Source organism: Humulus lupulus, chromosome 2 (assembly GCF_963169125.1).
Source record: "Humulus lupulus chromosome 2, drHumLupu1.1, whole genome shotgun sequence".
NCBI lineage: Eukaryota > Viridiplantae > Streptophyta > Magnoliopsida > Rosales > Cannabaceae > Humulus > Humulus lupulus.
This window is the reverse complement of record NC_084794.1, coordinates 198829940-198841662: the sequence shown is the minus strand read 5'-3', so window position 1 is coordinate 198841662 and position 11723 is coordinate 198829940. Positions and strand designations below refer to the sequence as shown.

Sequence of the window (11723 nt, the reverse complement as noted above, 5' to 3'; positions counted from 1 at the left end):
ATACAATTAGAGATCCAACATTTTTAGAAGGGAAATTTGAGTTTTTATGCTAAATGAGGAGTTCTAAGTCATTTCGAAAAAATGTCAATTCTTTTGACAATACCCAAAATACTCATCCCATAATTTTTCCCATCCACTTCCTCTTCTCTCTCTCCCTCAACTCATTCATCTCAACTCTCTGTCTAGGAAAAAAAATTCAAGGGTAAGGTAAAATATAAGATAACCTAATGTAATGACAAGTATTTCTTATTTAGGACACAAAAATACTGCATTTCGAACAAATCTGGCATGATTTTTGGGTTTTTTGCGATTTTTTTCAGATCTGAAACTTTGAAATCTGCAGAAAAATCGACGTGGTTTGATAGGGCCTTCAAAATCAATATTTTCATGAAAAAATCGATGTTGCTCAATGCGATTTTTGCTAAATATGTAATTTTTCACTCAGGTGTCTGTTTGGGATGATTTTTTTAATTTTGGTTATTTTTTAAATATCTACAAATTTGAGATGTATATATACGCATTTGAGAAATGTAAATCTTGAAGAAAAAAAATGCAAAATGCAAAACATACCTTATGTTTAATATATGTTTTCAAGTTCTAAACTTAAAAAATGTGTATGTGAACATCTAAAACGTGTAGGTATTAAAAAAATCACCCTAAATAGACATCCGAGTGAAAAATTGTCTCTTACAAGAATTGCATCGAATCACGCGAGCAACGTCGATTTTTTCATGAAAATCTTGATTTTGAAAGCCTCATCTAATTGGCATCAAACACCATCGAGCAATCATCGAGTTGGGCAAGATTTTTTATTTATATTTCAGATCTAAAAGTTTGAAATCTATAGAAAATTGACTTTGCTCGATGCTGCTCGATACAATCTCGATGGAGCCTTCGAAATCAAGATTCTCATAAAAAAATCGATGTTGCTCGATGGTTGTACGATGCAATTTGTGTAAGAGAATTTTTTACTCGAATGTCTATTTGAAGTAATTTTTTTTGGGTCTTTTTTTGAAATCTACACATTTTAGATATTCACATACACATCTTCAAAGTTTAGAACTTGAAAACATACCAAAACATATCTTGAACATGAAGTATGTTTTGCATTTTGTATTTTTTTCAAGATTTATATTTATCAAATGTGTATATACACATCTCAAACGTGTAGATCTTTAAAAAATACTCATAATAAAAAAAAATCACCCCAGACGAACACTCAAGTAAGAAAATTACTTATCTTACAAGAATCGCATCGAGCACCATTGATTTTTTCATGAAAATCTTGATTTTGAAAACTCCATCGAGCTAACATCAAACACTATCTAAAAAAAAGCCTAAAATCATGCTCAAATCTATTCAAAATACAATATTTAACATTTAAATGGAAAATATTTACCATTACATTGAAATCATTATATTTTACCCAACTCGTAAAATTTTTTCTATGGAGACAGTTGAAATGAATGGGTTGAAGGAGATTGAGAAGAAAAGAGGAAGTAAATGAAAAAAATTGTAGGATGGATATTTTGAATATTTTCAAATGATTTGACATTTTTTTTTAAATTATTAGAATACCTGACATTATTTTATTTAGGACACATCGATAAGCATAAAAACTCAAATTTTGCTTTTAGAATTAAAAAAAATAGAATTTGGGATCACGCTTTTAATGGTTAACTTGATGGACTCAATGAAGCGAAAAATTAATCCCAAAAAGAACAAAGAGCTATTGTATATCACCCCGTTTTAAAACATCACTGCACTAGGAGACACTACAAATGATCATGAATTCACTGTGCACTGGGAGACAACTGCTTTAATTTTGCTTGCAAAATTGCCCCTGCTTCATCTCCGATGCTTTTCTTCTTAGAGGCAACCTGCATTCCAAAATTCAGAACTTTTAGGAAATCTGAGCTCAAAGGAGGTTCCATGTACTATAGCAGAGAGATATTCAATACAACTGTGGCCAAAACTAGAACATTTCTCCCCACCACCATAATGGATAACTCTTTCTTTCAATCTCTTAATTATCAGACAAATATGTAAATGAAAATATTCATCACAGTAGAAATGAAAATGGTAAGAAACTTTTCCAACCAGTAGCAGAGCTGCTTAGATTCCTAATCAATTTTTAAGAGTTTAGAAGATAAACACCTGCTCTCAACATTCACTATACTACAGAAATTTAGTTGAATAAACTGCCAATTAAGTTCACAATTTCTATAAAAACAAGAATGGAACTAATAATTAGCATCCCATGAAAAGCTATTTATGAAATGAGAAGATGTAGTTGTAATCAGCCAAATATGACAATCATATTATTATAATGAAACTCCAGCTATAAGCACTAAGAGCAGCACTCTTATCATTGTCTGCAAAATCTTTTAGCATTTGCGATAAATTAAAGAAAGAAAATATCTTGTATTTCATCATAAACAAGTTATGGGCTTAGCAAGTTTTTGGTGATCATAAATTCCAATTTTTCTTACTCTGCTGAGCTCTTTTTTTTTTTAAAAAAAAAAAAAACCAGTATGTTTTATTGTTTTTAAAAATCGCCAGATCAAAAATTAATTTTTCTATAAGTTTATCTAATTATGATTACTACCAGTCATTTTTCAGATACAAAATCTACTAACAATCAATAGTTAGTTCTTTAATCATACATTTATACCAACTTATCTTCTTTTACAGATATATATATACATATATTTAATTATGGAGTTTTATTAATAAAATCAATTTCTATGAATCTATAATCTATTCTCTCTTGTTATTCTTTGATTTAGGCATTAGTTTAGGGATTTGTTGTGGTCTTGAATTTATGGCCTGAGACTTGCTTTTGGTTCAGGGTTTGGTTTTTTAAAAAATTTACGTCTTGTATTGATATTAAAATGATGATAAGTATTCTGCGATTAACAACTCTATGGTTTGAGGAAAAATGATATCTATTAGATAATGTTATTAATTTTAATGGTGATTTATTTTTCCAGGAAAAATTTCTTAATCATTTGCTTTAGGTTTTTAAACAGTTTTCTTCTTTCTTCTCAGAAAACATTTTGCTAGACCTCCTATTAAGTACACCTATGTAAAAAAGAATAAGAGCGACACCAGCGGAGCGGAGCTGAGCTGAATTTTTTAGTTAGTAGTTAGGCGGGTTGTTGGGTGGAGCTAAGAGTATATCTAGAAAATTAGTTAGTTTGTTGGGGGGGGGGGGAAATTCTTGATTGTTTTGCGGACCATAAAGATTGCAACTTGCAATCGAAATGTTAGGATTGTAATTCTGGTTTTGAGTAATAATCCAGAGTTCTTGATTCGTATGCTATTGAGTTCTATCAATTGGTATCAGAGCTTTCCGATTCTAGAAGATGGTGCAGACGCAAAGTACAATTGGTACGATGGAGGTTGAGTAGGTTCATGGTGGCACAGCGTCGCCGGAGGAGGCGAACATGGTTGAGCTCCAACGACAAATGGAATCGTTGCAAGCTTTGCAGAGGGATTTGATTGCTTGGATGGATCGTTGGTTTCAGCGAGCGGAGCAAGTGAGGCAAGCACGAGAGGATTCTTCGAGCCGAGAGGGTCGAGCTACATCATCGGAGCCAAGCCCGGAGACGAGGACGACGGCGGAGGATGCCAGAGCGTTGACGAGATTTACAGGACTGAACCCAGGGGTATCGTCGAGTGTTCGGAAACTAGAAATGTCGATCTTTAATGGCAAGGAGGTGGAGCAATGGCTGTTTAGGCGAGAAGTGAATGGGTTGGCCAACAATGACCGAATCGACGCCGCAGTGGTGTGTTTTGAAGGGATTGCTCTATCGTGGTTTCATTAGTATTCAAGCCGTGTTCTGATTCGTACTTGGGTGGATTTGCAGATGTGTCTTCGGAAGCGATTCCGACCATTGAAGGACGGGACCATGGTGCAGCGACTGCTAGACTTGAAGCAGACTGGCACGGTGACAGAATATCGGAATCATTTCGAAATCATGACAGCTCCGTTAGTAGAGCTATCAGAAGATGTACATGAGGGAGTTTTTCTCAATGGGCTAAAAGATGAGATTCTTGGAGAACTGAAGTTGTTGAGCCCTTCTGAGTTGATGGCCATTATGGATACGACCCAGAAAATTGAAGAAAGGAATGCGATGCTATCTCGCACTTCGGGATGGGGATGGCAGAAGCCCTTGAGCAGCTGGAGCAACTCCAAGAATGTGGTTCTTGGGGCTTGGAGTGACACAAAAACAGAGAACAAGGGGGAAGGGAAGGCTGGAAATATGATGGAGAAGGAAAAGAGTACAGCCACTAAGATTCCCGTTACACACAAAGGGAATACAAGGTTCAAGAGGTTGTCACCAATTGAGGAACACGAGAAGCGCACCAAAGGGTTATGTTTTAGATGTGATGAGAAATACACCCCGGGGCATAGGTGCAAGAATAGGGAACTTAGTATTCACATGGTGTTTAAGAAAAGGAGACCAACTCTGAGAAGGAAGAGAGCGCTATAGACGTCTCTGCTCTAAGTGTGGACACCTTTGAAGTATCGTTAAATTCATTGGTGGGTTTGACGAGTCCGCAAACAATGAAAGTAAAGGGGCAAATTGGACAGCAAGAAGTAGTTGTATTGGTAGATAGCGGGGCGGCCCATAATTTCATTGCGGAAAGTGTGGTGGAGAAGCTTGGACTTCAAGTGACCGACACTTCCCCTTATTGTGTGAAAGTGGGAACGAAGATGACTGTTAAGAAGCAAGGAATCTGTAATGCAGTCACCTTGTTGGTACAAGATGTGGGTATTACACAAATTTGTTCCTTTGGATTTGGGGAGTGCTGATATGATATTGGGAATTAATTGGTTAGAGACATTGGGTGATGTTCAATTCAATTGGAGGATTAAATTTAAGGTGGGAGGCAAACGGGTAGTGTTCAAGGGAGATCCTTCTTTACAATCCACATTGGTTTCTTTGAAATCATGGTCAAAAGTTGGAAGAAAGAAGACCAAGGGTTCTTATTGGAATGGGATAACCAACAACAAGAGACAGAATGCTCAGCTGTAGCTTTGGAGGAGATGGTAGCGGAGTGGGATCTACATCATTTTGAGGGCATTTTGAAGCAGTTTGAGTCAATATTTGAGATGCCAAATGGCCCGTCGCCTGTAAGGGGGCATGAACATGCTATAGTGCTGAAAGAAGGGACGCAACCTGTGAGTATTTGGCCTTACAGGTACCCTCATTTTCAGAAGACAGAAATTGAAAAATTAGTAGCTGAAATGTTGGAAGCTGGAATTATACAGCCAAGTACTAGCCCTTTTTCAAGCCGCATTTTGTTGGTGAAAAAAAATGGTAGTTGGCGTTTTTGTATCGATTATAGGGCTCTTAATCAGGCCACGATGGTGAACAAGTTTCCCATCCCGATTATTGATGAGCTTTTGGATGAGTTGCATGGAGCGTGTGTTTTTTCGAAACTGGATCTGAAATCTGGTTATCATTAGATTCGAGTGATGCCTGGAGATGTTCACAAAACAACTTTCCGAACTCATGAAGGTCTTGATGAGTTCTTGGTCATGCCTTTTGGTTTGACCAATGCTCCAACTCTTATGAACTCAGTTTTAAGGTCAGTTTTAAGGAAATTTGTCTTGGATTTTTTTTATGATATTTTAGTATATAGCCGATCGATTGAGGAGCAGCTGACCATTTGGCAAAAGTATTCCAGCTGCTGAAGGAACATGGACTTTATGTGAATAAGAAGAAGTGTAGTTTTGGGCAGCGGTCAGTCGAATATTTGGGCCATATTATTTCACATGAAGACATGGCAGCCGATAGAATTAAGAGGACTTTTGGGGCTCACAGGTTACTATAGAAGGTTTGTCCAAGGTTATGGGAGGATAGCATGGCCCTTAACACAGCTGCTTAAGAAAGATGGGTTTGAGTGGGGGGCAGCAGCAAATGAGGCTTTCAAAATTTTAAAAAAGGCCATGGTTTCAGTTCTGGTGTTGGCACTACCTGATTTTTCCAAGGTTTTTATTGTGGAATTAGATGCTTCGGGGTGTGCTTTGGGGGTTGTTTTGATGCAAGAAGGCCATCTGATTGCTTATTTTAGCCAAGTGTTGTCGTCCAAAGCCAAACTCAGATCTGTGTATGAATGGGAGCTGATGGCAGTGGTCCTTGCGGTCCAAAGGTGGCGTCATTACTTGTTGGGGCGTCATTTTGTGGTAAGATCGGATCAAAGAAGTTTGAAGCTCTTGTTGGAGCAGCACTTGGTAGCCATGCAACATAAAAACGGTTAACCAAGCTACTTGGTTTTGATTTTGAGATTTAGTACAAAGAGGGAGCTGAGAATAAAGTGGCTGATGCTTTATCTCGGAAAGTAGACAAGAATGAGCAGGAAGTCGTGTCCATTACTGTGGTCTCCTTGGTGCAACTGGACAAGATTAATAGAGAGGTCGTTGAAGATGTTAAGTTGGCTCCTATTTTGTTGGCATTGCAGGAAGCAAAATTGGGATTTCCCAATTATTCTTTGTTGAATGGACATCTAATGTATAAAAACAGGTTAGTTCTCTCCAAGCAGTCATCTTTAATCCCTGTTTTATTGCATGAGTTCCATGGGAGTGTAATTAGAGGCCACTCTCGTTTTTTACGGACCTATAAGCGGATTCAGGCTAAGCTTTATTGGGTTGGAATGAAGACTGATAGCAAGGAATTTGTGAAGCTTGTTCAGTATGTCAGCAAGCTAAATATTCCTCTTTATCACCTGGCAGGTCATTACAGCCCTTACCGCTGCCTATGAGGGTTTGGGATGCTATTTCCATGGATTTTATTGAAGGATTGCCTAAATCTGAAGGATACAATGTGATTTTTGTAGTAGTAGATAGGCTGAGTAAATACAGTCATTTCTTGGCAATGGAACATCCTTTTTTAAGCTAAACAAGTAGCTCACATTTTTCTCAAGGAGGCGGTAAGACTTCATGGGTATCCAGACAACATTGTCTCAGATAGAGGGAAAATTTTCTTGAGTTTGTTTTGGACAGAATTGTTCAAGTTGCAGGGTACACAACTCATGTATAGCACAGCTTTCCATCCACAAATAGATGGACAAACGGAGGTGGTAAATAGGTGTGTGGAGACATCTTAGATGTTTCGCCATTGAGAAGTCGCGCTCTTGGGCCAAGTGGCTGCCATGGTGCAAGTATTGGAACAATATCACTTTCCACGTTTCAGCCAAGACCACTCCTTTCAAAATTTTGTATGGTAGGGACCTTCCAACAATTACTCGATATGGCCATGTAGTTACTGCTGTGGCTGATATTGATAAGCAGTTGATGGAAAGAGACAATCTGTTGGATGAGCTTAAGGAGAATCTTGTGAAAGCTCAGGTTCGAATGAAGCAGGCTGATGGGCATCGTAGGGAAATGGCACTTTTAGTAGGAGATAAAGTCTATTTGAAGCTCAGGCCTTATTGGATGAGGTCCTTGGCTAAGCGTCCTAATGAGAAGCTGGCACCCAAATTTTATGGTTCCTATGAGGTACTTAAGATTGGGGAGGTGGCTTATGAAATTAAACTACCAGAGGGGTCACAAATACACCATGTATTTCATGTTTCACAGCTGAAACAGGCCATTGGAGACAAGGAGCAAGCTGCTGATCTTCCTCCATTCCTGTCTGAGACGCTCGAGTTGAGAGTTCAGCCTGCTGAGCTGTTGGATGTGCGCCTGGTGTCTGCAGAGAAGAGTCCTGAGGTGCCGATTCGTTGGCAGGAGTTTGAGGCGACACGGGAATTCGCCTTCAATTTCCAGATTAGTATTGCTAGACCTCCTGTTAAGTACACCTATGTAAGAAAGAATAAGAGAGACACCAGCGGAGCTGAGCTGGCTTTTTTAGTTAGTAGTTAGGCGGGTTGTTGTATGGAGCTGAGAGTATATCTAGAGAATTAGTTAGTTTGTTGGGGGGGAAAAATTCTTGATTGTTTTGGGGAACATAAAGATTGCAACTTGCAATCAGAATGTTAGGAATGTAATTCTGGTTTTGAGTAATAATCCAGAGTTCTTGATTCGTATGCTACTGAGTTCTATCACATTTTATAACAGTTCAGTTTCAAGAAATTTGATACGTAACTGTTCCTTGTAAATTAAAAAATATTTGTTAGTTAATTATTTCAATTTAATATTATTTTATAATTAATCTTTCTAATTAATAGTGTTTAGTTGTTTAGTAGTCAACAACCAAGAACAGAATCAATAGTCTCATATCTTTTGGTATCTTTGATCCAAAGATAGGTTATTCAATTATGTCCTATGGGATTGAGAATCAATAGTCTTGGCCTTTGGTGCCTATGGTGGGATTCAATTTCTTCCATTTACAATTTGTTGTTTTGTATCTATTATGTTTTGTTCTGTTTTGTTTCGCTTTTGTAAGACAATAAGATTTCAGTGAACTCGTAAGATGGCAAGAATTTACAGATAAGTTTATCTTGATAAATTGAGATTTTAATTTTTTTTTACTTCCTTAGTTGATAATATAAGTACTATGAACACTATTCCTTTAATTTTTTTGTTAGGAATTTTTGCATTGATTGATTTATATTTACTAGTTATATGTTTCTTGATCAAAAAATTTCAATTATAGACTTTTTCTTTTACAAATTTAATTAATAAATGTTACTTAGATCTTATCGGTTACATTTTTGTCTGTTCTCATTTAGTGTTATATTGTTTGTTGTAGGGAGTTTCTCTATTATCCAGCTAGAAGCTATAGCTTTAATGGTGGTTTTGGTTTGGCATTTTTTGCTCGGCCTACCTTTACATTTTATATAGACTGGTTGTTTGATTTTAGTCTCTGTTTTCTCTAAAAAAATCCTTGTATTATTATGAGTTAGAATCTTTGTTAGAGAATATATTAAGTTTATTATCCAGTTTTCCTAAGGCATCCCTAATTGTATGTCGTTCAGCCAATTAGGTCGTTCATGAATTAGCTGCGCACGCATTCAGGGTAGATGATGAACTTGTATGAATGGAAGATTTTCTATCATTGGATGTATTACTCTACTTATTTTCAATGAAATGTTCATTGTTAAAAAAATGAGAAATAATTGAAGAGAATGAAATACAATAAATTCAACTTATCACTGCAAAACCTAATGTACTTGATAAGACTAGCAGATCAAAGTTTAATTTTCCATTTGTTTTATATAAGTTTTAAACAAAATGTTTTCCCAAGAAAACTGAAGATAGAACAATCTTAAATTTGAAATTTTTTAGTTTTTTCCAATAAAAAACAACATATTTTACAGCTTAAAAAACTGGTGGACATAATCTAGGACCAGACTGAAACCAGGAAAACAAACTCTAAATCATGTTACATAAACATTGATTTATTATGAACCGAGAATAAACTTGGTAAAGAATGACAATAACTACTGAGAAATATTGCTCCACATGTTCAAAGGTTCGTTCTCACTTTCCTTTAAAACATTGGTATTTGTTAATTGGGTGCCAAACACATGGCAGCTTTACGACACCACTCATAAGTCGTAACAAAAATTATCTACTTACCCTCATGCCAAAGAAGTTCATAGACAAAACAACTGCTGTTTACCCTTTACCACGAAGCTCAATTTGATACATTGAACTTCATTTAGCTTGTGGCGATCAAACTATTTATCTAAAAAAAATGTACCTCGAGAAGTTGATCGAAATTTGATTTCAGCAAGTTGATCTTCCGCTCGCAATAATCTTTTCCCTCGGCCATTGTTTTCTGATGCAGAGACACAAATCAACACTATCAAAACTCGCAACGAGAGAAAGTACTATACTAGTATAACTAAATTCAGCTGGTTACATTTTACATATCCATTCATATCGATCGTTCCATATACATATAGTTGTAAGAAACTCCATTTCTTCAACACTAATTGAGCCACAATTAAAAGGTTAGCAGTACCGTGAACAAGAACAGTGATTAATTATCATATTATAACCCTTGTCAGAATCCCTAGCTGTCGCTTGTTGACATAAATCTAATATTAAAAAAATAGTTTTTAAGTTCCAGAAAGATCGACCATGAAATTCAACAAGAGAAGGAAAAAGGAAGAGACCTCGATGAAGTAACCAGTGCCGACATCGACCAAGACGTTATCGGAGTCGTCTAGGGTTCCGGCGACGTAGAGAGAGGCGGTGAGAGGGACGAGCATCTTCTTACCTTGGGGGCGGAGAGAGAGGTCGTTGAGAGCGATGGAGGCGAGGTCAAGACGAGTGGTGGCGGTTCGGATGTTGTTGAGACTGTCTTGCAGCAGATTCACCTCCAGATCGGTCTGCTCTTTCACCGCCTTCAGCTGCTCCACGCTCAGCTTCTCAATTCCCGATCCTCCTCCACCGCCACTACTACTTCCGCTTCCCCCTTTCAACGATGCCATTTTCTTTTTCTTATTTTTCTTCGTCTGATGCTCCCGCTCCCTTCAAGTTTACACCATTTCTATTTTCTTCCTCCTCTCTCCGCCTTCAAAACACGTCTTTTTTTCTTAGTCAGGGAATACTGGAAATTACATTAGAGCCCCGCAAACTAAAACAGTACATTTTGATATTAGCCCCAGAGGAAGATAAATTATCAATTTTCCCAATAACATATGAAATTACATAAATGCACCACAAATTTTAACAAGTTATTGGCAAAACAAATCTTTTTTTTTTTCCTATAATAGATAGTTGAGTACAAAAATATGAATATAAAGAGATATTTACAGCAATTATCTATATTAAACAACACTTGTTTTACATTTTTTTGTTTGTTTTTATGCTTGACCTTCTTTAAATTTGGCGAATCTTCGTAAATTTTCACCAACCATAATATATCAGCATCCTTTCATTGTCATAGGATCCAACGCTACTACCTTCATTTCCTTCCTCTTCTTGATTAACTGTACATTCATCATTTGATGGCACATCTTCAAGAACTAAAGGATTCTCCTCATTTTTGCATATCTTTAACTTGAGGTGCCTATTTTTCAATGTCTTATTATACATGGCATAAACTAATTTGTTCATCCTAGCCACAACCAAGCAAATTTTTCTCTTTGTATTCACCTAGTTGATAGTGTTCCAATTTTGTTCATATGTAGAGGTTGAAAATGTTAGACTTAGAACTCTAACTGGATACACCTTTAATTTTGGTATTCCATCTTCAAAGTTCACCCACCAATGCTCTAAATTAGGAGTTGGATAAAATAAAATTAGAATAATAACAAATACATATTTAACTTGTTTATAACATCGATTTTAAATATTAGTTAGACAAGCATCTTACCACATGTATGTGTTTTGCATGATAAGCAGTGGCAAATCTTGTAGCACCTGGCTTGACAAGATCTTTATTAGCAAACTTTCTCATCAAATTAAATACAAAAGTATATTTGTAAATAAAATTACTAACACTTTTGCTTTAACTAAAACATTTCTATGTTGTGGTAAATCTTCAAGATTTTCTAGCATCAAATCTAACTAGTGAGATACAAAAGGATTCATTATAGATGATTTCTTTTATCCATCAACACTTTTCTCGATGAACAACAACATTTTCTCTAACTTCTTCAACATTCTCATCAAGCATAATAAATAACCTAGTACATCTTTAATAAACTTGCATGCATCAACATAATCCAAAAACACTATTACATTAGGATTGTTGGAGATGAGCTCATTTGTTGGGGTCACATCCTTAATACCTTCTTGGATCATCTTTATGACA

The 11723-nt window shown here is 36.4% G+C and overlaps 1 protein-coding gene across 1 annotated transcript; it reads right to left on the bottom strand.

Moving 5' to 3' along the window:
* Positions 1–1607: 1607 nt before the first annotated feature.
* Positions 1608–10492, bottom strand: LOC133818865 (prefoldin subunit 5). Its single transcript, XM_062251968.1, has 3 exons — positions 10078–10492; positions 9660–9737; positions 1608–1880 (listed from the first exon to the last, which is right to left on the bottom strand). Exons 1-3 carry the CDS (start codon positions 10393–10395, stop codon positions 1794–1796), a joined length of 483 nt encoding a protein of 160 aa, XP_062107952.1. The 5' UTR covers positions 10396–10492; the 3' UTR covers positions 1608–1793.
* Between the last annotated feature and the right edge of the window lie 1231 nt (positions 10493–11723).

Bases quoted from the DNA above. Each gene is read 5' to 3' on its own strand.
- LOC133818865 (XM_062251968.1), bottom strand. From the start codon at position 10,395: ATGGCATCGTTGAAAGGGGGAAGCGGAAGTAGTAGTGGCGGTGGAGGA. The intron at 9,738-10,077 runs GTCTCTTCCTTT...TCTCTGCATCAG, and splicing joins GCACTGGTTACTTCATCGAG to AAAACAATGGCCGAGGGAAA. The intron at 1,881-9,659 runs GTACATTTTTTT...TTTGGAATGCAG, and splicing joins ATTTCGATCAACTTCTCGAG to GTTGCCTCTAAGAAGAAAAG.